Below are 25,698 nucleotides of genomic sequence, written 5' to 3' on the forward strand. Positions count from 1 at the left end.
TCAGACTGCTGAACACTTCATAGACACCTCACCTTCACTTACTTCAACATTATGCACTCCATATTGTACATAAATGCCACTTGTTTTGCACATATATTCAACTCTGTATATTTTATTTTTATTTAATTTTATATATATATATATATATATATATATATATATATATATATATATATATATATATATATGCATATATACACACACACACGCACACACAAATAATATACATATCACAGGGACGGGCAGAGGGGGGGGCTAGAGGGGCTTGAGCACCCGCCCCTTTCCTGATGAGTGCCCAAAGTGCCCTTTTGTTGAGGCAACTTTTAAATTTTTTTTATTTATTTATTTATTTATTTTATGTGTGTGTGCGTGCGGAGTCCTGTCTGTGCCCCTCAACAATAATATTTAACTATTAATCATAGTTTTGCTAAATAAAAGGATCTGGCTTGCATCAGTCACATGATCACATTTAACCAATGATCGCCCTTGACGGCAGAACGCGCTGGTTACGAGCCGGGAACGAGCTCACAAAGAGCACGCGCATTTTTTGCGGTCCGGAGCTGTAGGAGAAACACAAGTTAACTCAGAGACACAGACTGATGCGACAAAACCAGTAAGTAGGTGTACAGCGTACACTGTAGTGTGTAGCACACAGGAGTATTAGCTTATTACGTACACGTTGGTAAGCTGTCTTGTTGCAACTGACGAACTGAAACAAACGAGCGTGCTGTGTGTGCAACAGCGCGACAAACATTACCTGTCCTTTTATTAACTGCACAAGTAGTGCTGGTCACAGCTGCTGGCTACCTGTGTAAGGCTGTCATGGGTCTGTAGCTCTGTCACCGTTTTAGGGAACATATTTAGTTTTAAAGTAAGTTTCTGGGCATTTCCTGCCTTTCTGGAGGGATTATATTTCACTAAAAAACGATCTAATATGCATGTCCACATAATAATTATTATAATTATAATATATTAAAAAACACACGCTGTATTTTAAAGAACATACATTAAGAAGCAGATTATATTAGATTTATATTTTAAATAAGACAAAATTTGGATTTTACAGCAGTAAAATGATTGTATCTCTACAGTTTAAACATGTAATAAGCTTTGCCCTGCACAGAGTGGATAGTGAAACAAATGGAATCATCATAAATACATTATTTCATATTTATTACTTCCCCCTCCTCATTGCTTTATTATTGTAGCTCTAGTAATAAATAATAATGTAAGGATGCCCATAGTATATACAGTATTCTGAAGAAGGTCTAAAATGTCACTGTGTGTGCATGTGTGTGTTTTATTTAGCTGGATTTAAAAAAATATTACTCATGATATAACATTGTGCAGACATGGCTGGTAAGGACATGAGGAGGAAACAGTAGGAGCTGTATGAGGCTACTAAAGGCAGTGCTATAACATTTTTCTGTCATCATTTTATTATAGATTAAGTGCAAGAGTTGTTAGGTGTGGATAATTAGATTATAGTTTATTGCAATAGCAAGTTGTGCCTTGTTCTCAGATAGACAGCAAGTGGAGAGTGATATATGAAATGATGGGAAGGAAGGAAGAAGAGAAGCAAAGAGTGATTCACAGGCAGAGCCGAGTTTATGTCACAGTTTTTCGTTGCCTTATGGTTCCAAGCGCTGTCACCAATCTTTGCATTTTGTTATTATCTCATGACACTTGTTTAATCAGCTACCATCTCTCCTGTGGACTTTTTAATGTCTACAGTCTCAGATCAACACAGCCCTGCCCTTCCCATATTAGATTCTTGATGAATGTGTGTTGTTGTTATTCAGCATGGTTCAATGTGCCCCTTTTTAACTTTGAGCACCCGCCCCTTTAAACCTCTCTGCACGTCCCTGATATTCAGTAAGCGCATCACTCTTATATTTGTACATATATTTATTCTTAGAATTCTCAGATTCCCATTCTTATACTTTGCTTGCTCTTATGTTTCTTGTATTTTGCACACCTCTGTTGCTTGTGAAGCTTGCACACAAGAATTTCACTTACATGTGCTGTATCAGTGTACCTGCACATGTAATCTGGCAATAAAAGTGATTTGAAATGAAATTGAACTAAAATACAAATATTTGACTTTATTGTATCAATAAGAGGGCGGATTACCTCCCTCCATCCCACCCTGTCAGGTAAGTCTCTAGCTGGCTGTAGGATAATGAGCCTCACCTGCTCCCAGGTAAACGCCTCTGTGACTGTGTGGTGATTGGTCTGAACGGCAGCGTTACCTGTTTAACCCAGAACTCCAACGTTGATTACAGTCTGTTTTCTCTGACCTTCTCCATCAGCTGTCTCACCTGCAGACACCTGAGGTCTGCACTATGAAGCAGGATTGAGTCTTATCTGATGTCACCCCAGGAACAAACACCATTCCCCAAAAACTGCTCATGTCCTTTGGCTGCCCAGCAACAGCACGAAATGCTGTCATCCCTGCGTGCACGCAGAGCTGCACGGCTCCGCTGCCTCAGGAACGCAGCGGCCCTCACCTCCAGCTACCACCTGCTCCACCTGCTGCTATCAGCAGGAGACACCAGAGCACTGAAACTCAGGCTGAGGCCTGGCTTCCATCTCACAGGCTCCACAACACTAAATCCTACCCAGCAGATGCTGTTGTGTGGAATATGTTTTTGTAGTTTGACTATTGCTTTACTTTATTTGTATATATTGACCTTTTTATATACCCTTCACTGTTTTGCTCTTCCTTTCCTTTTCATACTTAGTTTTGTTCAGTAGTGCATGGGCGGAGCCTGATGTCATTGTTACAATCAAAGCACACTTCGGGGTTCCACTCATGTCTTCATCTAAGATGGCGCCACACACACACACACACACACACACACACACACACACACACCATAATAACTGATGGGATGTCTGTTTTTTACCTGCTGCCATAACAACAAGATGACGTCATTATGTATTCTTGATGTTTTCAATTATGTATATTTTTCTTCTTATTAGTGTGAATGCTTGAAAAGCATTCACAGTATTGTTCTTTGAATCTTTATTATTATTTTTCCGTAAGTTTTTTGGACGCTAACTCCTTCAAAACTGTTCAACTTAGAAAAACCATTCAAACACCATTAGATTCCTCTTCTTTTGGAAAAGTGTGCTTCTATTTTTCTCATTTTTAACATTTATATTTTTAATTTTATTCAACTTTTTTCAACAAAAATTTCCCATGTATTTCAATCTGGAGACCCTTCAAACCCTCATTCAACTTACTTATTTTTCAACTCTTACTACTTCCACATACATTGACATAGAGCCACCATTCAAACTTTAAAACGAAGCCAAGAGATTCAACTATTCAACTTGTATTTATCTTTTCAATATCTATTATACTTTTTCTTCAGTTCCAGTTTAAGTTTCATGATGTTTTTTCACCCGTTTCAGAGTTTATAATGGGTGTGTATGGGACGGAATGTTGGGGCTAGAGTGAGAGGAGTAAAAAAATTAATCTTAAAATCTTTTTTAAAACTGCTGCTGTGTCCACAGCGTTTGCTCTACAGGTATGATTTTACCCTCAAAACGTAGCTATCGCTGTCCTCTTTCATCCAATGTGTTTACTATTGTACTAGGTGTTATGGTTCTTTCATAAATGCCACCAATGCACAGCCTCCTCTCTCCAACTCTTCCATAGACTCTAATGTTAAAATGGCTCAGAAGGTTCGTTTGAAAATCAGAAGAGCATGGTGTCTTTCCACTGTCACCACATCCATATAATAAGCTCCACAGGCATGAAAACTGAGAATTTGGTAGACTGGACATTGCTGTCGCTCACGGTGAAAGAATTTTGTCAATACGACTTGTACTTTTCATTTGGGAACGATTTGTTTCGGCCTGACTTTTCTGTTCATTTTAAGCGGCAAAAGTGAGGCGCATGTCTGTGTGCGTGTGTATGGAGCCATTGGGTGCGGTCACTATAGCAACCAGGCTCACACCTGCCTGCTTAACGAGCTCTGCCTGCCACTGTACCAAGATTCATCTTAAACACTTGTCTTTCAACTGCTGCTGTGTCCACAGTGTTTGCTCTACTGCCATCATTTTACCCTCAAAATGTCGCCATCGTTGTTTTCTCTCCAACAGCATGTCTTTCAAAGCTCAGACATTTAAACTTTTTAAACTGTGTGGATCCAAGTGGAGGGATCACATTTTAGTCATTCAGTGATTCAAAGAATATTAACTTTTAATATTCATTCTGACTCGAAAATGTATTTTCTCATTACTTAGGTTTTTCTAATTTAAATTTAAAAACTTTTCAGCTATTTTCCAACTTCTTCTGTGTGAACATCAGCTTTCAAAATTTCTGCACTTTTGTTTTCAGGTTAAAAACTCTGTATTTTCCAGCTCATTCAACATTTTTAGGTTAATATTCAATAATTAATTCATTTCAGCTCATACATTCAGATTCAAGCATTCACACTGCAGTTTCTTCAGAAAATGCACTTTCTAGTTGCTCCTATGTTGTCTTGTAAAATGTGCTTCTATCCCTGGCTCTTGCATCTTCATATAATGATGAATAAACACTCATTAATGAGGAAACCATAGGGCCACTCTTTCATCACAAGAGCGTTTGGAACAGTTGAAATAATAATAATAATAATAATAATAATAATAATAATAAATTTTATTTAAGAAAGCACCTTTCAAAACACTCAAGGACACTGTACACAAGCAATAACAACAACAAACATAACAATTTACAAAATAATAAGGATAAAACTTTGAGCAAATAAATAAAACAAATTAAAATAGCAGGATGGAAAAATTTATGTGGAATAGGCTAATGTGAACAGGTGAGTTTTGAGTCTGGACTTAAAAAGAGGGAGGGAAGTGATGTTTCTTATCTCAGGAGGGAGGGAGTTCCAAAGACGGGGGGCAGAGCAGCAGAAAGCCCTGCGCCCCACGGTGGCTAGCCGGGGGGGAAGGGATGGAAAGCGAAAGAGAGGAGGAGGATGTGAGACACAGAGAAGGAACGGTGATCTGAACCATGTCAGAGAGGTATGAAGGCGAGAGATGATGGGTAGCCTTGAATGTGTACAAAAGTGTCTTGAAATTGATGCGGTATTTAACCAGAAGCCAGTGAAGCTGCTGCAGAGCAGAGCTGATGTGGTGCATAGAAGGGGTCCTGGTGATGATACGAGCAGCAGAGTTCTGGACACGTTGAAGCTGATGGACAGATTTTTGACTACGACCAAAAAGAAGAGAGTTGCTGTAATCGATCCGGGAAGTGACCGGGCTATGAACAAGAATGGCAGTGACATATGGGGAGAGAAAAGGACGGAGACGATTAATGTTGGAAATATGCAGTGATGTCATTGACGTGGGAGTTAAAAGATAGAGTGCTATCAAGGATGACACCCAGATTTTTCACAAATGGGGAAACGGAGACCGGCGAGTTATTGATTGTAATAGAAAAGCTATTAGTTGTGAATAGCGTTTGTTTAGTGCCGACTAGGAGGAGCTCAGATTTGTTACTATTGAGTTTGAGAAAATTTTAAGAGAACCGCGAATTTAGTTTGGCTAAACAGAGGGTGAGGGAGGACGGGGGGAGAGCAGAATCAGGTTTAGTGGACAAATAAAGCTGGGTGTCATCAACATAACAGTGAAACAGTGAATATTGCATTTACAAAAATGTGTCCAAGCGGATGAAAAGAAGGGGCCCTAGGACAGGTCCCTGGGGCATACCTGCAACCAGAGGAAAGAAATCATCAGCTCTCTGTTTCACATGGACCTCGACATTGAAAGTGATCCATGGAGCTGGCAGTCAGGTCACCACCAGATGGTACATGGCCATTTTACCAGATAACTGGTGGAGGCTCAAACAGCCTGACGTTAAAGCTCTGCTTCATCTCACAGTGAAGCACGTGTTTGAGGCTCAGGTTACACGCCTGCCCACTGACACGTGAAGACTGATCAACAGCTCACTCCTTAAACAGATGACCTTCATCGTCAACAACAGGGCTGGGCCGTCGCTCCTTACCAGCTGACCACCTTCTGAACCTTCCAGTGACCCAGTGAGCTGATGATGCTGCCCTCTCTGTTCTCACCTGTTATTAATCTCTGTCTCTTTTCCACAGCATGTCTTTATCCTGTCTTCCTTCTCTCACCCCAACCAATCACAGCAGATGGCCCCGCCCCTCCCTGAGCCTGGTTCTGCCGGATGTTTTTTCCTGTTAAAAGGGAGTTTTTCCTTCCCACTGTCGCCAAAGTGTTTGAAGATTTAGGCTTAAAGCTGAATTTAAATAAATGCAAAATTCAGAGCCAAGTATTTGGGAGGTGTGATTATTGCGTCTGATATGACACAGTTTAAAGCACAATGTTATCTGGGGCCTCAGGGCTTCCTGTGAGGACGCTGCCGCACGTCCTGTAATAAACCACGCTGTTTAAGAACACCTCACTCCAGGACACCACAGCATCAATGAGAGCACACACTGCGTGTCATTAAAGAATGTGAAGTTAGACTGTTCTTCATAAACAGCCCTGATGTGACACGCTGTCGCTTGGTTGATTTACAAACATACTTTGAAAAGATGTCACAAAATCCTACCGTGAAACATGATTATTGTTCTCCAGAGGAGTCATAAATACTTTCAGTCACAAACCGGTGTTACGTTATATTAGACTGCACTTCCTGTCGCAGCGTCCTGACCCGGGAACAGAGCTGCAGACGTGACGTTCACCTGTGACAAATATTTCTACTTTATTCACAGAAACAAAACAAAAAAACACCAAGGAGAGAAAAACAGAAAACATAGGAAACATTTACAGTATGAACACAATCAGCTGATGGTGTTCTCGTTTTTTGGCCACATGTTTTTCACCACTTCCTGTGTGCGGTGTTGAGACAATAAAAACATCAAAGCCACATTCTATTTATTTTATGACTGAAACAGCAAAAACACACAAGTGGAAAAACAGCCGCCCACGTCACGTGACCCGCTGGTGTCACAAGACGAGCGCCTGAAGAAGAAAACATCTGTACACCATCACCTTTCTGAAACCTCTAAGCCACCACACCTGTCCCCATCAGGTTCACTCAGATCTCAGGTGAGTCCAGTTAAGATGAGCTGATTGGTGGAGGTGGTTCAGGGGGCGGGGCCCAGCCTACTTGTCATAATTCAGGTTGTTCAAGTTGTGCTCTGTTCAGGTGACTGAGAAACAAAGTGAGGCTTCAGCAAGTGTTTAGTGTAGTGTCAGCATGCTGATGTCCTACGCCACCTGAACACAGCACCAGCCCCCTTTACTCATCTTTACAGTTTAAATTATAAACACAGTCTTCTCCTCCGGTTAGTGAAGCAGCAGCAGCTCAGATTCATGACATCACTGTACACAGAGGCCACGCCCACTGTAGATGGCAGGATGTGTGCTGCAGTTCCTCTAATGTCCAGCAGAGGCAGCAGTGAGTCAGCCCCACACACATGTTTACAGCCTGACACACAAAGGGTCTGGCCCCTTCATGACACCTGTTTGCATTATTAGGGGTGTGGCTTCTGCCTGACAGGCGGATGGTGACACAAGCGGCTGTAGCTGCTAGCAGTCTGCTTCACCTGAGCTGCACCTCCTGACTGTGTTTGTGCAGTTGGAACCTTTTGGAGCTCCAGTTGGAGTGAGACGCTGAGCAGGTATTGCTTTGATCACTGTTGTCAAGACGAACTTTTATAAATAAAATTACAGTACAGCAGCTGTTTGCTTACTTCACTGACAGGAGAAGAACCCCCTCCCCCTCCCCCCATTGTTGACATGGCAACACAAACATCTCTGTTGTCGTAGTAACACCCAGGTTTCGGCCTCATATACAGAGCATCATCAGTAAATTTCTATTTACAGGATATATTTGTACACAACAGTCGGGCCACCTTTACAAGGTGAAAAATGTCCCAGCATGCAACAGAAACCACCCAGTCGCCTTCAGCTGCACATGTGACAAAGGTCTGATCAGGTGATCACAAAGCCAGGTCACATGATTGACCTAAATCACAAGGACATGAGTAAAAACTGTACAGACGACATCCTCCTCTTCATCAGCGGCGAGATGAAGGTGTTTACCATAATAAGGACAGTTGGAGACGAACAGAGCCGAACTGAACCACACTTTGTCCTTGCTGCTTCTTTTGGGATATTATTTACTGTTAGCAAGTAGCTCACATTTGAGTAAGTGCCCCACAATGGAAGACTGGCAGAGGCCCTGCCACCTAAAGCAAAACTAAAAGCATAAAAAAAAAAAAAACAAACTAAATAAACTATAAAAAAAAACCAAAAAGGAAAAATAAATAATTTCTTTGACAATACTGGGCACGATCAAACCCACTACTGTAACATTAGCATTTAGCAATCATGCTATAAACTAAGCGATCGTCGACCGTTTTCAGATTAGAAACAAGCTGTTAGCTTTACCTGACTTTATCTTAGCTACCTTCTGTGGTTAGCTCGACATAAGAGTACCATTAGTGTTAGCTTTCTTCAGCAGTTAGCCATGTTAAAATAGTTACGGAACTTTTGAAATGTCAGTATTTTTAAAGCTAACTGTGTCACATATATAATATTAAGTACTGTTATCTAACAGTTCATAAAGTTAGTCTTATTATAGTTTTACCCAGAGATAGCAGAGAGTCTATTCAATTTTAGACTACTGCTTACTCGTTAGCTTAGGCCACTTCCTAGCTGTAGTTCATGTTAAGTCTGAACTCATCACGATACTTTTATAGCTACCTATTTCAAGCTAGTCTTCCAGCTAGCTGGTTTCTGTTAACAGACTGCTACGTAAGTATCAGCCTGTGTCTCTGCAAACATGACAAGCATGATCAGCGTGATCCAACACATTTACTCTGTTTTAATAGTGTTAGCCTTAACAGTCAGTTACATTTTCAGACTGAAGCAAATTCAGAATCGTCACTGTTAGCGATGGGTAATCTGGGAATAGTTTTCTCTTTATTATTATTATTTTAAACTAAGCACACTCATCTTAGCTAGGTCACCGCTAGCCATTAAATGTGGCTTACAATAAGTTTATCTTTGCCAATATTAACTTTAAGCTATATTAGCCACAAGATACATTAGTGTTATTTAAACAAAACAAAACTGCTGTTAGCTTCCGTTAGCCCTTAGTAGCACTGCAACTGTATCTCAGTGTGCAGACCGGACAGTTTCAGACTTTATTGATCAATCAGATGTTACTGAGAACATGAAATACTTTTTTTTTAAATTAAAGTGCTTTTCCCTTTCTCATTTCCTGTTTCTGTGGCAAATGTTCATGTTAAACAGGAAGTTCAGTGTGTCTGCAGCTACTGGGAATTATGAGGTTTTTTTTCTATTCATTGATCTGTGTGATGTCACAGAGAAAAGCTCCACCCATCTGTTGTTCAAGTCTTCTGCTTGTGAGATACAGCCAATCAGAATAAAGCACGTTTAAAGGCGGAGGAGCTAAACCGGCTTGTGTGAGACAGCAGCTGAGCTGAGGCTCAAGATGACGGGGACTCATGCTAAGCCGCTCTGTGAGAGCTAACGTTGGAATGAGCAGAACGATCCACCTAACAGAGTTTTATGGTTTTGAGTCGTCTGTGTTTAACACTGGCTCAATAATTATGCATATTAGTTTCTAAGCTCCGCCTACACAGGTAACCAAATGCATGTAGAACCAACGTCACACAGATGTTGAACTGCATGGATTCACCCGTTAGAAAACTTGACAAGTAGAATAAACCACCTCCCACTTTGCCTCTGGGTTATTTTTCTGACATCAGAGGATCATTTTACCTTCTTTACCTCAGACTCAGGGGGCAAAGGTCAAAGGTGGTAAGCTTCTATCTTTTCACCTTGTCACACGTGGAGGATTTCCTTTGGACCGCTGCTCAAACACAAGCAGATGTGGTTTCACGGTGAGGGCACTCATTATTATCACTTGTAATAATCAGCAGATGGAATAGATTAGCTCCGCCTACACCAGGTACAGCATTAAAATCTGGTCAGATTATTTGCTCCTTCCTATCTGGTCTGCTCTGCGGCTCTGTCATCTGTGATGAGTGTAATAGGTCCAGAGTGAAACCTCCACCTGTGAGAAGCTGATTTCTAACAAACCTTGCAGCAAGAGTAAAGATCAGTTCAGCTCGACTCGTCTCCATCACTGCCCATCAGCCACTCCCTCACCTGCAGAGTGACGGCACAGGTGGGATGGAAGCCCATTTCTGCCCACAAATGGAAACACACTTGCTGCAAACGTCTGAACGTTTTACTCTACTTTGTATTTTGGGGGCGCTGAGCCTTTATTGGTCAGCAGAGAGCGGGCAGCAAGTGGCCGTGGGGAATTGAACCTGCACCTATGAGGTGCCTGAAGGTCTCACCTGTGAAATATTTTTTTGTCATTCAGACACGACCTTAAATATTCGATTCATCTTTTACTTTAAAATTCATTTCAGCCGAGGTAATTGGGTAGCATCCCCCCCCCCCCGAAATGGGCTTCCATACATACAGCACTGACCAATAGGAGCTCAGAACCCATCACTGTGGTATTGTGCCCCCTGCTGCAGGAGCTTCGGACACTTTCTGATGACATCATGCAGGCTTTAAGAGACGCTTAGCTCTGATTGGCTGGTACAAATGGGGTGCAAATATGGCTAGATGGTGACAGACGGCCCCGGTGGGGTTGATGGCGTCGTGGGGGTCGCTGTGGTGCTGGAGTGTCGGGGCGGGGCCAGGTTGAGCAGGGCGCCGACGGTCACGGCCACCTGGGGTAGCCCTCGCTCCTCCAGGATGTGAAGAGGAAGGCACAACTGACTCTGCACAGACAAACACCACAGAAGAAGACACAGCGAGGGGCAGGGGGAACGGATGGAAAACGAAATCAACAGGTAAAATAACTGAAACCATGGCAACGCAAGGATGAAAACAAGGAACGGCAAAAATGATGGAGGAGGAGGAGGAAAGAAGGGGCGGGGCGTGCAGATGGAAGCAGACAGGTAAGAGAGCTTTGAACAGAAGGCTGTGGGCCAAAGACGGGGGCGGAGACAGAAGGAAGTAAGAGGCGGATGGGAAGTGTAGTGCCACAGCGGCAGGTGTCAGTTTTGAGCCGGCTGCCATCAAACACGTACAGATTTAAACTCCAACACATTTGCACGGTGACGCACCAATCAGCACACCTTCCACACAGCTAGGAAACATGGGAGTTTATCAGCACTGAGGTTAATCGATCACCTGACTAACAATAACCTCCGACTTTAGCTCAGTGAGGCCTGAAAGCAGCGACTGCAGCACAAACTTGTCAGGAAGCTCGGATCAGGATCACGCACTCATGCTTACAGAGAGGGGAGCACCCCCTGCTGGTGGGGGAAGAATAAGGCACTGCCGTGTCGTCATCTTCACAACACGCGTGCTAGAAGCTCTGCTAAGGTGTCCTGGGCCACACCAGTGGACCGACTGCAGTGGCAGGAGCTGGTTTCCACCAGGACACCAGTCCAGTGTCGGTGGGTTGCAGGCGAGTATGAAGCATGAAATTAATGTGCTGACATCAGTTTACACCTTGACTGTGTTACCTGATGTCGGGTCTCTGTGAAGAGGATGAAGCGGCCATTGCTGGCATCGATGGAACAAACCAATCAGGAGGCAAAGACCTCCAGGTGTGTTTGAAAGACAGACAAGTGAGTCGAGCGGCTTTACTGAACTTTATTGATGGAGCTCTAAAAGGAACAGAGCAGAGGCACAGGTCTACAAAACACTCAGACATCCTCATCCTCACTCTTCATCGTAGAACAATCCCATCCTGTGACGCTTCGGCGTGCTCCGGCCGGTTGGAGCCACAGGAAACCCGCCCACGTTGAGGCCGAGTCCCCTCCCACTGCAGGATGCCTCTTTGTTCTGCTCGAGTTTCCACCGTCACAGACATAAGAGCGATGGCGAGGCCATCACAGGTCGGTGTCCTGACCCTGCACACCTGTGGGGGTTGCTGCTAGTCCTGCAGTGGGAGGAGTCTCCAGAGCCTCGGTACAGGTGACACTGAAGGTTCCTGCGCTTCGACCGGAGAGCCACCCGGGAGGTCAATGCAGGCATCAGACCACATGTGAAACGCTGATGTGGTGCTCAGAGGTCGTTTCCAGGGAGACGTGTTTCTGATGGGAGGGGCTGACACTTCAAACAGTAAAAAAATGGAACGTAAGGCACGGGGCAGAACGCCAACAGGCAGGAGGCGAGCGTGAGGGCGAGCTTTGGGGGATCGTCCAGGTCCGACTGAGGGGTCACATGGTCCTCTGGCTCAAACACTCAACTCTTCTGTGCCTCACGCCTTCTACCTGCCCACTGGGCGGAGCATCGGTCACTCAAAGGGTCACGGGGGGGGGCTGGATGTTCATCGTCGTCAGCGTGAGCAGAAAATGTTTCTATTAATCAGCAAGGAGGCTGCGACACGCACACCTGTACAGGTGAGAGAGGAACGGCTTATGGATGATTTCAAAGCATATGGGAGAGCATTTGATCCAGCTGCTGGAGTGAACTTGCTCGGATGTTCCTCTGAGCCCACAGCTGATTGGCCGATGACAGACGCTCTAACTCGAGTGGCGAGCATCGCCCCACGCTGATCTGAGTCTTCACCTTTGACCTGAACACGTCTACAGGGCCAGGATCAGAGCCTCAGGAGCAGCGTCAGGTCCCGCAGATGGGCGTGTCTACAGACTAGACGCCGCTGCACACGTCAGGAGACAGACGGACCAATCGGAGCCAGGCTCTTCTCCTCGGCCCAGTTTTTGTGCTAAACTAACGTAACCTGAAAGGTGGCAGTACTACGACAGATCCAGGGCAGGATTCCTGCGTTACTGTGGTGAACGGAGACTCTGAGGGGACATTGCTGGGATAAATTCACGCCCGCTGCGTGCAACTCGGCGAGATCGCCCTCGGCTCGCTCGGCGTCAGACGTGCGGCGCCAGGTGCACATAAATGGCACACAGCACCGACATGACAGACAGGTAAAAGAGGGCGAAGCCGGCCAGCTGGACCTGAGGGGACAGGCTGACCAGGGGAGGAGCCATGGAGAGCAGCACCTCCACTGTGGCATAAACCCCGCCCCCTTTCCCCTCCAGGACGTCGCCCACTGAACAGAGATGGTCCTGAGTGCGTGCGTGTTGGGTGAGATGGACACGGGGGAGGAAGAACAGAGGAGAGACGCACGGAAGGAGGAAGGGAGCGATGAGAGGCGGGACGATGACAGAGAGGAAGAGAGGCGTTAGTAGAAGAAGAAACTTCAAACTTCACCATCAGTCGTCCAGCCCGATTGGTTGGTTCGTTATGATAAACCACACGCGTATTTATGACTACCCAGCCCCGCCCCATCAGTCATGGCGGCGTGCTGCAGATCACACTGAGGTTTAATGACAGCGTCAGCAGCAGAGGCCGAACCCGTGTCTGAAATCTCCGAGCCGGGGTCAAAGGTCACTCTCAATAAAAACCCCAGCGGGCCCCGTTTCATTAAAGGCATCGGCTCGTCTGGCAGGAGGACTGATGGGGAACATTTGGATTTGCTGTTGTTCGTTCATCGCTCAGGTGTGCATGGTACCTGTGGGACTCCGATGCGGCGACACGCCTCCAGGAAGTTCTCCACGTTTCTGCGGCACTTGGCCATGGTGAGTTTGGGCTGCGGGCAGACGGGACAGTCAGCGGGGCACACCTGAACAGCAGCGCACACATTAACACTTTACTCACCACGGCAGGGGAGGGGACGTGGATGCTGGGGACGGACCGCGGCCTCACGTGATTGGCCAGGTGACAGAGAACCACGCCGTCCGTCAGGGCTGCTCCCAGGTCACTCGGCAGTGACACTTTGAGACGAGCCTCGATGTTCTTGGAGGGAGAGAGAGGGCTGATCAGTCACCTGTGAACAAGGTAACCCACCCAGGTGAGTCCAGGTACGCACCTTCCTGAGTTGCTCCACCACCTCGACGTCCTCTGCAGCAAGAGGAGGAGCGGCGGGAGCCTCCTCCTGGCTCGGAGGAGCAGAGGTATCACCTGGAGGACAGAGAGGGAACAGCAGTCACACAGAGCACACCTGACAGGTGAGTGAGGCTGAGGACACACCCCCACAGGACCTCACCTTTCCTCTTCTCCTCCCTCTGCGCGAGCCGGAACAGGAAGCTCTCTGGCCGCACATTGGTAGTTCGACAGGAGGCCACGCCCCCCGAGCTGGGGTAAGACGGCGACTGATTGGCTGAAAGAAGAGAAAATCCAGGTGTGAGCGGGAGGCAGGCGAACACTGGGGAGGGGAGGGGCTTCGGTAAACTGTCGGTCTTACCTGTAGGAGAGAGAGCAGCTCGGTCCTCACCCTGTGGGACAACACAACACAGTCACACAGCTGGACACACCTGGAGGTCAGTGCGAGGCAGCGAGCTTCAGGTGTGCTGCTAGCTCCAGGCTGCTCAGGTGTGTCAACGCTAATGATGTCATTTCAGGTAAAATACTGATTAACATTCAGTGGAATCACTCAGGTACTCTTCACAGGTATTTCTGATCATGTGACTGAACAAAAACAGCTGCTCTGGGGGCGGGGCCAAGACCACTTCTTTCCTGAAACAGTGAAATGACGTCTGTAACTGGGACGTCCTGCAGTGGACACCGGGCCTCATTCACCGAACACGCGTCAGCAAAATCACACACGTGAAACATGAACAACACGACAGCGAATCGCAGTCATTTCTCACTTTAATGAGAAAGAACGCCAGAGGACGCTCGGCTTCCACGGCAGCGGTTAAAAACACCGGACTGAAACACAATGAGGCTACGTCCACACGTACACGGGTATTTTTGAAAATGAAGATTTTCCGTTTTCGTTTATACAAAAAAAATCCCGTCCACACATAAAAGCCAAACACGAAGGAAAACGCTGCTAGGAACAGGCAGGTGGCGCTATATCTCTATCCGTGTAGAAATGTTGGCCAATCAGAAGTCGATAAGCCTGGGTGGGAAAGAGTAAACAAAGATGGGGCATAGAAGCAGAACTGAGTCGTCTGTGTGGAGGGACAGTAACTGTGTGTGTGTACGCATGTAAACACTGCAGAGTAACAGTAACAGTGTTGTAGAAATTCATTTCACCGAAACAACGTGGCGCACACCTTTGACGCTGGGTTTTCTGCGTTTACCTCGTCCACACGTAAACGCAAAAACTGAGTTTTTAGAAATCTCCGTTTTCAGTGACCGAAAACGCCATTTACGTGTGGACGAAAGGCGCAAACGCATAGAAAAATCTGCGTTTTCAAAAATACCCGGGTACGTGTGGACGTAGCCTGAGACTCGTGGAAAAACGAAAAGAAAAAGACCTGAGCGCCGACGGAAAGAGAAGGAGGAAGTCAGCAGACAGGCAGCACCTGACAGACGACTGGTCTACGATCGTCGCCATGTCCAACGCCGTTCGGCCCCGTTAACATCACCACGTTTGTTTTGGTTTTTTCGACTTTTTGCAAACTGAAACGGACCAAAGAGAAACGACGTGCAGCGAGACACCTCAAAGGACCGTCCCACGTTTACCTGTCCAAGGTTTGCGAATGAGGCCCAGTGACACCTGGTGTTGCTAATGAAATATTGTAACGACAAACCGCTGACTCCGCCTCCTAGAAACTGCCTCACTTTGAAGGTCAAGCATGCGGACACAGTGCAGCATGCACAGTGCAGTACCTGCAGCAGACAGGAGGTGGCGCTATCAGAAGTGTGAGAATAACAGCCGTCTACAGACAGTCCAGCCACAGACTGAGACACAGACAGACAGACAGGGGAGGGGCCAAATAAAAAGAAAGGAAGAGCAGTGATGTCAGTGAACGTTGCGTCCAGCAGGGACGGACGCGTGGAAGGCGTGTGTCACCTGTCTGTGTGAGCCAGGTCGCCTCTTTATCGTGTTTGTGTCAAAGTCGATCTCAAACACCAGGACACACTGACACACAGACAGACACGCAGACAGACAGGAAGGAAGGCGGCGAGGGCGGAGATAAAAAGAAAGGGGGAGGAGCAAACTGAGGAGGAAGTGAAGATGAGGAAAAAAGAAAAGGGGAAGAAGAAGAAGAGAAGAAGAAGTAGTTAATGCAGAGATTCAGGTGTTAATGACGTGCAGGTGCTTTCAGCTCATCGTCTGTTTCAGTGAATTTAAGCTCCGACAGCTCGGCAGGTTTAGGAAACGCGTCGCACAAACTTTACCACCTCAGTCTCTCCACAGGAAGTGCCGATGCTCACGGGACACACCCACAGCGTTAATCACCTCTGGGTCCAACAATTTCAGCTCCAGTGAGACGATCAGTGTTTGTTCTCCTGGCTGTGACAATAAAGTTTTTCTAAGGATTTGCGAGCGCCGCCGTCACCGTCGGTGATGTTTAGAGAACAATGAGGTCAGCTGACACGTGATGATGCTACAGAAGCAGAGCGGCCAGACTGTTAAACTAAAGTTCACAACGAGGGTCTCTGCTGGGCGGAGACAAACATCACCATGTGACAGGAAGTAGATGCTGAAAAGAGACCAAACTGAACCTGAGAGAGTAACCGCTGCTGCTCGGGTTACTCCTGAACCAGTTTAAACCAGTTTATGGACGCGCCGTGTGACCCTTTATAGACTAACATGTCATCACCACAGTCACAGTAGCCACTCAGAGCCCAGAGGAGTAGATAGGAAAGGGGTAAAGGAAGAGGATAAGAACAGGTGGTGCTGGGTGGGGCTTAGAGGAAAGGTGGACAGGTGTGTTCATGCTGATTCAGTCCTCAGAATCCCTCGGGTTTGTGTGCTTTTTCAAAATAAGAGCGCTCTGCCAACACAGACTAACACGGCTCCAGTGCGATCGAGCGTGGGGTCAAAGTGATCCACAGAGAGAAACACGTCTGTCTGCGTAACGCTAAAATGAGAGCTCGTTTCTCACCTCGACCTTTAACCTTCATTCAAGTTTGTCACTGATCTGGAGCTCCTCCATGTCACGACATCAAAACTTTGACCGTGCCGCCGGTTCACGTGGTTCATACAGCGGCGAGAAGCCAACCACAAGATGAAAACGAACCCGATAATCAACCACGTAAAACATATTTACACCCAGACGAGTTTCACGCGCTCGAGCCGAGACCACAACACTGAGCAGCTGATAAATATATTTACAAAATAACAGCACGATGAGGAAACGCAGTGCGGACGCAGTTTGTCCTCCAAACGCTTCTGCACACAAACCCGAGCGACCCTGCTCTGAAAATCAGTTAGTAGCTGTTGGGGGTGGGGCCATACTCTTACCATGAACAGGGCGGAGTCGTCTGTGTGGGTGGAGCGTCGGGAGGGGTAGACGTTCTGAGCGCACAAACAGAAACCACAGACACACAAACACATTAACAAATACTAACATACAGGTGAGAGCGTGGCGAATGAGGGGTGTGGTTTAAACAGGGGCGGGGCTAGACTCACTGTGCGAGCTTCTAATAACCATCGCTATTAGAAGATCGTTACCTGCTGAGTCGTGCAGCTTTACGTTTTCTCTCAGATATTTGGAAAAAAAACGATTTTCCACATTGCTCCCATGTCAGAGGTCAGAGGTCAGAGGTCATGCGTGCTTGGCTCCACAGTTTGAAACACTCTCAGCTCTCAGCACCGGTCAGATGGGACAGATCAGCGAGTGAGGGAGCGGGAGTCGCCCTGGGTCACCATGGGCTGTGGAGGTGGGGTTAACTTACGAGACAGGCCTGACCCCGACAGGATGACCCTTGACCTCCATGTCTTCATTTATCTTTGTTAGACGTTTGAAAGTGAACGCACGTGCCGATAAAAACCGACCGACTAATCGCGCCCACACTCGCCGGCGTTTTTCTGTCAGCCTCACACAGCACCATGTTTACCTCTGAGCCAACCAATCATCAGCAAGTGAATCACACGCCTCCATCGTTACAGGAAGTGACACAGGAAGTGAAACGTTATGACTCTGATTCCATCAAACCAATCACGAATTATTATTATTGCATCATTTAACAACACCTGTTCACAAAGAGGTACACACCGACTCACACCGACTCACACAGACAGACTCACACACGCTCACACACACAGACTCACACACACACACAGACTCACACACAACACACACACACACACAGACTCACACACAGCACACACACACGACTCACACACACAGACTCACACACACACACACACAGACACACACAACTCACACACAGACTCACACACACACACAACCACAACACACCAACACACACAACCACACAACACACACACACACACACAACACACACACACAGACACACAACACACCAGACACACACACACACACACACACACACACACAGACACACACACACAGACACACACACAGACTCACACCACACACACAGCTCACACACTCACACACACACACACACACAACTACACACACCACACAGACTCACACACAGACACACACACACACACACACAGACACACACACACAGACACACACACACGACAACACACACAGCCACACACGCAGACTCACACACAGACACAGACACACACACCACACACACACACACACACACACACACAACACACACACACACAGACTCACACACACAACACACCAGACCACACACACAACACACACAGACACACACACAGACTCACACAACACAGACACACGTCACACACAGACACACACACACACGCTCACACACCAGACTCACACACACACACAGACTCACACACACAGACACACACACACAGACACAACACACACGACACGACACACACACACACACAGACCACACACACACACACACACACACACACACACACACACACACACCCCCCCCCTCACACACACACCACTCACACACACACACACACAAAGCACACACACACACACACACACACACACACAGGCAGAGACAACACAGACACACACGACACACAGACACACACACAAGACACACACACACACAACAAGGTCAGTGAAGCTCACCACACACACACACACACACACACACACACACACACACACACACACACACACGCACACACACACAGACACACACACACAGACAGACTCACACGCTCACACACGCAGACTCACACACACGCTCACACACGCAGACTCACACACAGACACACACGCTCACACACGCAGACTCACACACACAGACACAGACTCACACGCTCACACGCTCACACACACAGACTCACACGCTCACACACGCAGACTCACACACTCACACACACACGCTCTCACACACAGACACACACGCTCACACACACAGACTCACACACACAGACTCACCTCTGTGTCAGGACTGGCCTTCGTGGGACTCGGAGCTGCTTTATGCTGAAAAGCATCAACAGAGTTTCGATCAATAACAGCTGATCAGCGATCAATAACGTGCCGTCACCAGTTAAACTGGTACCGTTCGTACCTTGGCGTGTCCGCTCACGTTGTCCCTCTGCAGCGAGCGGTTCTTCTGCCGCTCCTCGTCGTACCTCATGGCGGCGAGCTGCGCCTCCCTCCTCATCCTCTCCACGCCGCCTCTCTGAGGACACAGACCGTCAGTGCTGCTGCAGCTGTGCTCAGCTTCTACCTCACAGGTAAGAGGACGCCTTACCTGTCCGTGTGAGCCAGATGCGGCCGCGGCGCTATCGACTCCACCCCTGAGGGACACGAGTTGACACAGTAAGCCAGACAGGAAGTGAAAAGAGCAGGTGTGATAAAGGTGAACGAGGACCGTACCTGCTGTGTCTCCTCGGGTCTTCCATCCTCGAAGAGCCGCTTTTCACAGGAGAACCCTGAGCACAGAGACAGGAAGTCACACAGGGTTTTCACAATAAAGCTCAGATTTTACACCACAATTATCAGTTTATACCTCAAACCACCGACAGACTCGACCTTTGACCTTTCAGAAGTCTGTGTAAAAAGGCTTACTGTAAAGACTGTAGTTAAAAGACGACAAGCAATTGTGGGGTGCATGTGAGTCGCAGGTGTGACTTCCTGTGGGCGGAGCTCTCACCTCTCTGGTGATGCGTCTCTCGATGTAAGCCATGAACTGAGAGCTCAGGCTGGTCCTGTCTCCTCCCCCACGACTCCTCCCCTCCTCCTCCTCCTCCTCACCCGCACAGCTGTCGATGAAGTCGATCTGCTCCAACTCCCCATCTGACACACACACAGAGGAGGAGACGATCCAGACGAGAAGCACCAATCAGCTCCATCACTCACCACATTCACTCCGAGTACTCTGGATTCCGACTGGCTGGCAGCTGTGGAGCGTAACTTCGAACCAGCTGATGGAGACGTCTGTGCAGGTGAGAGCTTCTACCAGTTTCACCTGTCCTAACCATGAGCCACGTCACACTGATCTGAATTGATGATACTGAAGCAGCCGGAGCCAACCTTCCACTAACACGCTCGGCTTCATCTTCCTCAGCAGTGTACCAGGCTCAGGTGCGTTTGTTTTACCGCCTCAACCTCTAAACTGATGTGAGATCAGAGAAACGCTCACATGTGCCATTAGGCAGCGCCGCTCCTCCCGCCGCGCCTCCTCGCTGCCTCTGGTCTCGGCTGATGTCAGCCACTCGCTGGGGCAGCTCCGACAGCTCCTCTGAGGCCTGCACAGAGGAGACAGCGCGGTTTCTGCAAACGGAGCTCGAGCAGGAGCGAAATCAGCGGCTCAACACCAGCAGGCTGCGATGGGTGGGCTTATTATTCTGTGGGTCGGCACAGCTCTGATCGTTTAGCAATGCCTGACGGGCTCGCCCTGGTGTGAGCCACGCTAACCACACATTTATCTGCTACAGCACAGTTCATGTAAAAATCCTCCACCGTTAAAGGGTCAGGGGTCAACAGGGGTCACGATGGAGGATACGTGTCGTCGACTCATTAAACTAAAAGAAAACAGAACATCGAGGCTGCCGTGACGAAACACTGTGTGTGTTTGTGTCTGTGTGCGTGTGTGACCTCGTTGCTCAGCCATCTCTTGTCTCCGCTGTCGACGCTGTTGAAGCCGGAGTCGAGCGCTCCGTAGGGACGCCCGGGGTAAAGCTCATCCACACTGATGGGGCAAAGTGAGAGAGTCAAAGGCTTTTATTGTGAAAGAGCAGCAGCTTTTGTGTGTGTGTGTGTGTGTGTGTGTGTGTGTGTGTGTGTGTGTGTGCGTGCGCAGACCAGGAGCTGAAGGTCAGAGGTCGTCTGTCGTACTCGGGCAGGTCCGGCGTCGTCTTGCTGGCCTCCAGATTCAGGTACTTAAATATGTGAACTTTCCCTTTAATGCAGATCTGCAGACAGGAAGCAGACGTTAGCTCTGAACCGACACCTGCACAGGGATGCCTGCGAGGTCACTTCCTGCGTACCTGAGCGGGCGGGGTCTGCAGCGGGTTGTTGTCGAGGACGATGGTCTGCAGCTGCGTGAGGCGGCGATAACAGACGGGGATGGAGGTCACTTTGTTACAGGAGAAGTCGAGACGCACCAGAGGCAGCTCGGCCAGCTCTGCAGGGACGACCAATCAGATTACTCCACGAGCCATCACGCTTCACTTCCCAGGTTTGACAACACAATGACTCAATTCTCTTCTTCTTATGGTTCCATCCGTTCTTTTGAGGGGTGGAGCCTATCCCAGCTACCATAGGGCGAAAGGCGGGGCACACCTAAATACTACCAATTATTACTAATGGCCACTAGTGGACAATTGGCAGTACTGCACGTGTTTTTTACTGTCTCATCATCCTGGAGGAAAATTAAAGAAACCAAGACGACCTATGACTGCTGTGGATCTACACTGCGCCCAGGCACCTTCAGATCCCTGAACGTGGCGTGGAGTATCGCCTCGCACTGCTGCCGGGACTGACCGCTATGTCTGGTTTTGATCTGGGTAGATAAGTGAGTTTAAACGAGCTGTGCTGACCGCCGGGGTCGCGGTGGAGCGTCAGGGATTGGTGTGATTTGCCATTCAGTTAAATTCAAAGACGTGCAAACGACTATACTGTTTTTACCTGCTGGGTGGGCGTGTCCCCGTAGCTCTGACGTCAGGTGAAAACTGTGGATCGCCTGTTCTAGGATTTTACTACTCAGCTGTAAAAAAACTAAATCTGACTCGCCGTCAGAACTCGCTCAGGAGTTCACAGACGAGTCGAGACAAGCAGAGAAATGTGGCGGCGACTGAGCTGTGAGAGAGACAGCAGCTCTTTGGAAAGATAGCAGGAAATGCCGCGACCGCTTTGAAACCTGAACACAACAGCGGGCGCTTCGTGCCCCTGCTGTTCGGCCTGTGTGGTGACTTTAATCACGTTGCTTTGACGGGTGGAGATTCACGACACTGATGTTTGGGTCAGAGGTTAAAAACTGCAGCTCACCCATCTGCATGTGCACGGGGGGAGGAGGAGCTCCACGCTCACACAGGAGCACCAGACCCATCAGTGGGTTAGTCTGGTCTGAGCCATGCCCTCTGCCGTGGGCTGACTGACAGCTCAGTGGGAGGAGCTTAGATTGGCAGCGCGATCCAGGTGTTTTATTCTAATTTAACCTGCAGTCATTTATCAGGGCCTGAGTCAGCTGATCGGCTGATACAGAAACAATAACTGATCAATAAGTAACAGACAGCGCAGACTCCAGGCTGTGAACACAGCGGTCACCATCGTTTCACGCGTTTGTGTGTGTACCTGGTGGCAGTCGGACCAGGTGGTTTCTCCTGATGTTCAGGTCTCTTAGAGCCTCCAGCTGGCCCACCTGAGCAGGCAGAATCTGGATCTCGTTGCAGCTCACATCCTGTGGGCGATCAAAGATAACGATAATCAATAAGCGCTCCAATCGGTCAGCGAGGATGCCGACGTGCGGCGTGAGAGGACCGACCAGCTCGGTGAGGTGCCTCAGCTGTCCCAGCTCCTCCGGCAGGGAAACCAGCTTGTTGTTGCAGGCGATCAAAACCTTCAGAGGGAGGCCGCAGACGACGGCGGGCAGCACCGACAGCTGGTTCCGACTGAGGGGAGGGGCATTAAGAGAGGGGCGGGGTCAGAGACACAGGCATCCAGCTGTCATCGGTAAACATGTGACAAGTGTGCATGTGACAGAGAACAGAGGAAGAGGAGGACTACAAGACAAAACAGAATGAGACAAAGAAAAGAAAGACGATGAAGAGCAGAGAAGAAGAGGAAGACAAAAAGCAGAAGAAGACGAGGAGACGCTTCCAGATTCCTTCTGGTCCTGCTGATGACACCAAAAGTGGGCTTCATGGTTTCCGACCAATAAAATCAGCAGCATTCAAGCCGTCGGTTTAGTGAGCAGCACCCACAGGTCACCCACAGAAAAGCACGCCACAAGGTGAGGACATGCCAGAGGACTTCCTGTTTGGTGCCGTCTGACAGAGCGTGGAGCTCGTGATAAATGAAACAGACCTGAGGCACACAACTGCACAGGTGTGTGTGTCTTTGTGTGTGTTACCTGAGGTTCAGGTAGGTAAGCGCCTGCAGGTTGAGCAGGCCGTCAGGCAGCGACCGCAGACAGTTCTGGTACAGGTTCAGACTCTCCAGAGACACGTAGAGACAAACCTCAAGAGGAAGCTCCGACAGCCGGTTACGAGACAGATCTGCACACACACACGGTACAGGTTAACCCGAGATCACGCACACACACATGGTACAGGTTAACCCGAGATCACACACACACGTGTTCCTGAAGCTGCTCGTGACCCGCGCACACACAGAGCTCACACATGAACATAACCCGCCTCCGAGGACTGCAGAGCGCAGAGGGGACGCTTGGCCCCTGCTCACTCTGCACACACAGAAATGTGAGATACTCTGAGATGGGCGATGTTGTGACTCTAAAGCAGAGATACTGAGCGAGCTGAGTGAAGCAGCTGTGAAGCCTCAGCTCAGAGAGAGGAGGAGCCTGGACAGGTATGGACAGGTACTGCTCACAGACCCGCCTATGAAGCATTTGTTGTGCTGATACAATCCTGCAAGGCTCAGGATCCGCGGAGCAGTCTTCCCCCCTCATCCAACATCAGCCTGGTCAAGCATCGCACCTGGGCGGCACTCACTCAATTCATGGCACACACGCGAAACACTCGTGTTTGTTTGTTTCCGGTCTCGTGCTTCCCGAGTATGTCCAGGGAGATGACGAAACCCAATCAAACACGTTAAACTGTGACGTCATTGCAGGCTACGTACAGCGAATATCGGTTTGGGTGCAATTTAGTGTGAATGAAAGGAGCACGTGCAGCATCAGCATGGCGGGCTTCGATCAGCTGATCGATAATCAATGCTGTTTGTTCTGTACGTTTGTTTTGCTCGGCACGCCGGCCCGGGCAGGCGGAGTCGCCTCTGTGTCCTCCTGGCTCGTTATCTAATCGAGTCGAACAAAGCAAAGCCAGCCAGGTGTGTGGTCACCTTCGGGCCCAGTCTCTGACTTCAGCCCCCCCCCGCGGGTGGTCAGCCTCCCCTCGCCCCGGTGACCCCGCACGCCTCCTCCGCAGTGTTTACAGGCTGTCGGGAGCAGAGCTAACATGCTAACAAACAAGCTGGCAGGTGAAGCGGCACGAGCCGTCACCTCGGAGATCAGGTGACAACCTCTCAGCCTCCCCGCAGTGAGAGCCGTTAACCGCAGCTTTAAACCCGGCGGCAGCACGCAGGTAACCGCGCTAACCTTGCTAACATGCTAAGAGCAGCTTACCGGGCTCAGACCCGAACCGTCCGGTACAAAAACGCCTCTGCCGGCGGGCTCGGTCCCCGGATTCACTGTGACTGCCTGTCTGCGCCGGTACTCTCCGCTCGGAGAGCCCGGTAAAGGCAGCGGAACCCCGACACGGTGCCGATTTCTGAGTTCGATGTTTGTCACAACACCGGCCTGACGGTGTCCCAGCCTACCCGCAGCCTCAAACCCGACTTCCCCAAAGCACTCCGGACTAAGCCACCGCCCACGGCCCGCCATACACGGCCCGCCGCCGGGCCGGGTCCCGGTGCGGTTCACTCACCGGCCCTGGTGGTGTCGGTCAGGTCGTGGTTGGCGGCGCACCGGGGGAACTCCTTCAGCTTCCTGCCGCTCAGGTTCAAGCTCCCGGTGGCCGCGGCTTCGTCCAGCGCTCGGTCCAGAGAACGGTTCCAGGGCGCCGGGCCCAGTCCGTTACTATTCCCGGTGCCGCCGCCCCCGATGGTGAAGCTGAGTCCGGCGCTGTCCGCAGAGCCCAACAACACCGAGGCCGCCATTACACGCTCCGGCTGTTAGCTCGGTGCTAACGGCTAACTCCCACCCTAAAGTCCAGGCCGGAGCATGCGCATTGCGGCGCTGGACAACAAGACGAAGCGAGCAATGCTGTAGTATTACTGCAGTACTACTACTTTATTACTGCTATAGTGCAGCTGCAATACTACTGTAGTATTATTAGTACTGCTGTAATATTGGCATCACTATACTACTATAATTTAGTACTAGTGTAATACTACTAATCAAACTGCAATACTACAGTACTATTAGATAAGATATATAACTCTTTGTTGTCATTGCACAGTCATACAGAGTACAATAGTTCAATGAAGTTGGAAAACTGTCCTACGTCGGCACTACATGTAACACGACACGATACAACACAGTATATTAACTTAGTAATAAAAATGAATAACTGTATGTGTATTGCACACTGTTATTATTGCACATTAGTCATTATTGCACCTTGTTATAAATATAAATATTATTATTGTTATTGTTTCCCCCCCCCCA

At 48.5% G+C, this 25,698-nt stretch overlaps 2 protein-coding genes across 4 annotated transcripts in view; one reads left to right on the forward strand and one right to left on the reverse strand.

The window, feature by feature from the left end:
- Nucleotides 1-6,705: 6,705 nt before the first annotated feature.
- On the reverse strand, nt 6,706-25,304 carry lrch3 (leucine-rich repeats and calponin homology (CH) domain containing 3). 3 transcript variants are annotated; one of them, XM_005947853.3, is made up of 20 exons: nt 24,956-25,289; nt 23,422-23,566; nt 22,834-22,960; nt 22,644-22,749; nt 21,338-21,474; nt 21,153-21,262; nt 20,946-21,039; nt 20,491-20,596; nt 20,002-20,144; nt 19,725-19,780; nt 19,600-19,645; nt 19,414-19,527; nt 19,281-19,325; nt 17,255-17,308; nt 14,297-14,327; nt 14,099-14,212; nt 13,922-14,013; nt 13,711-13,848; nt 13,565-13,642; nt 6,706-10,802 (listed from the first exon to the last, which is right to left on the reverse strand). In XM_005947853.3, the coding sequence occupies exons 1-20, from the start codon at nt 25,185-25,187 to the stop codon at nt 10,641-10,643; spliced, it is 2,130 nt and encodes a 709-aa protein (XP_005947915.1). In that variant the 5' UTR covers nt 25,188-25,289; the 3' UTR covers nt 6,706-10,640. The 3 variants fall into 3 exon arrangements, with proteins under 3 accessions (XP_005947915.1, XP_005947916.1, XP_005947917.1); XM_005947854.3 differs by lacking the exons at nt 6,706-10,802; nt 17,255-17,308 and adding an exon at nt 11,666-13,118 and having other exon boundaries at nt 24,956-25,291; XM_005947855.3 differs by lacking the exons at nt 6,706-10,802; nt 22,644-22,749; nt 22,834-22,960; nt 23,422-23,566 and adding an exon at nt 11,666-13,118 and having other exon boundaries at nt 24,956-25,304.
- The window catches only part of LOC102314242 (ATP-binding cassette, sub-family F (GCN20), member 3), a gene marked incomplete in the record, with an annotated part of 18,322 nt that continues 16,205 nt past the window's right edge, over nt 23,582-25,698 (forward strand). Inside the window, 1 exon segment of the mRNA XM_014329401.2 lies at nt 23,582-24,613.

Source organism: Haplochromis burtoni, unplaced genomic scaffold (assembly GCF_018398535.1).
Source record: "Haplochromis burtoni strain Fernald_Lab_line unplaced genomic scaffold, NCSU_Asbu1 Contig_542, whole genome shotgun sequence".
NCBI lineage: Eukaryota > Metazoa > Chordata > Actinopteri > Cichliformes > Cichlidae > Haplochromis > Haplochromis burtoni.

Bases quoted from the DNA above. Each gene is read 5' to 3' on its own strand.
- lrch3 (XM_005947853.3), bottom strand. From the start codon at position 25,187: ATGGCGGCCTCGGTGTTGTTGGGCTCTGCGGACAGCGCCGGACTCAGC. The intron at 23,567-24,955 runs GTGAGTGAACCG...GTGTGTGTGCAG, and splicing joins GACCGACACCACCAGGGCCG to ATCTGTCTCGTAACCGGCTG. The intron at 20,597-20,945 runs GTCACACACGCA...TCCTCTGTGCAG, and splicing joins AGAGATGGCTGAGCAACGAG to GCCTCAGAGGAGCTGTCGGA.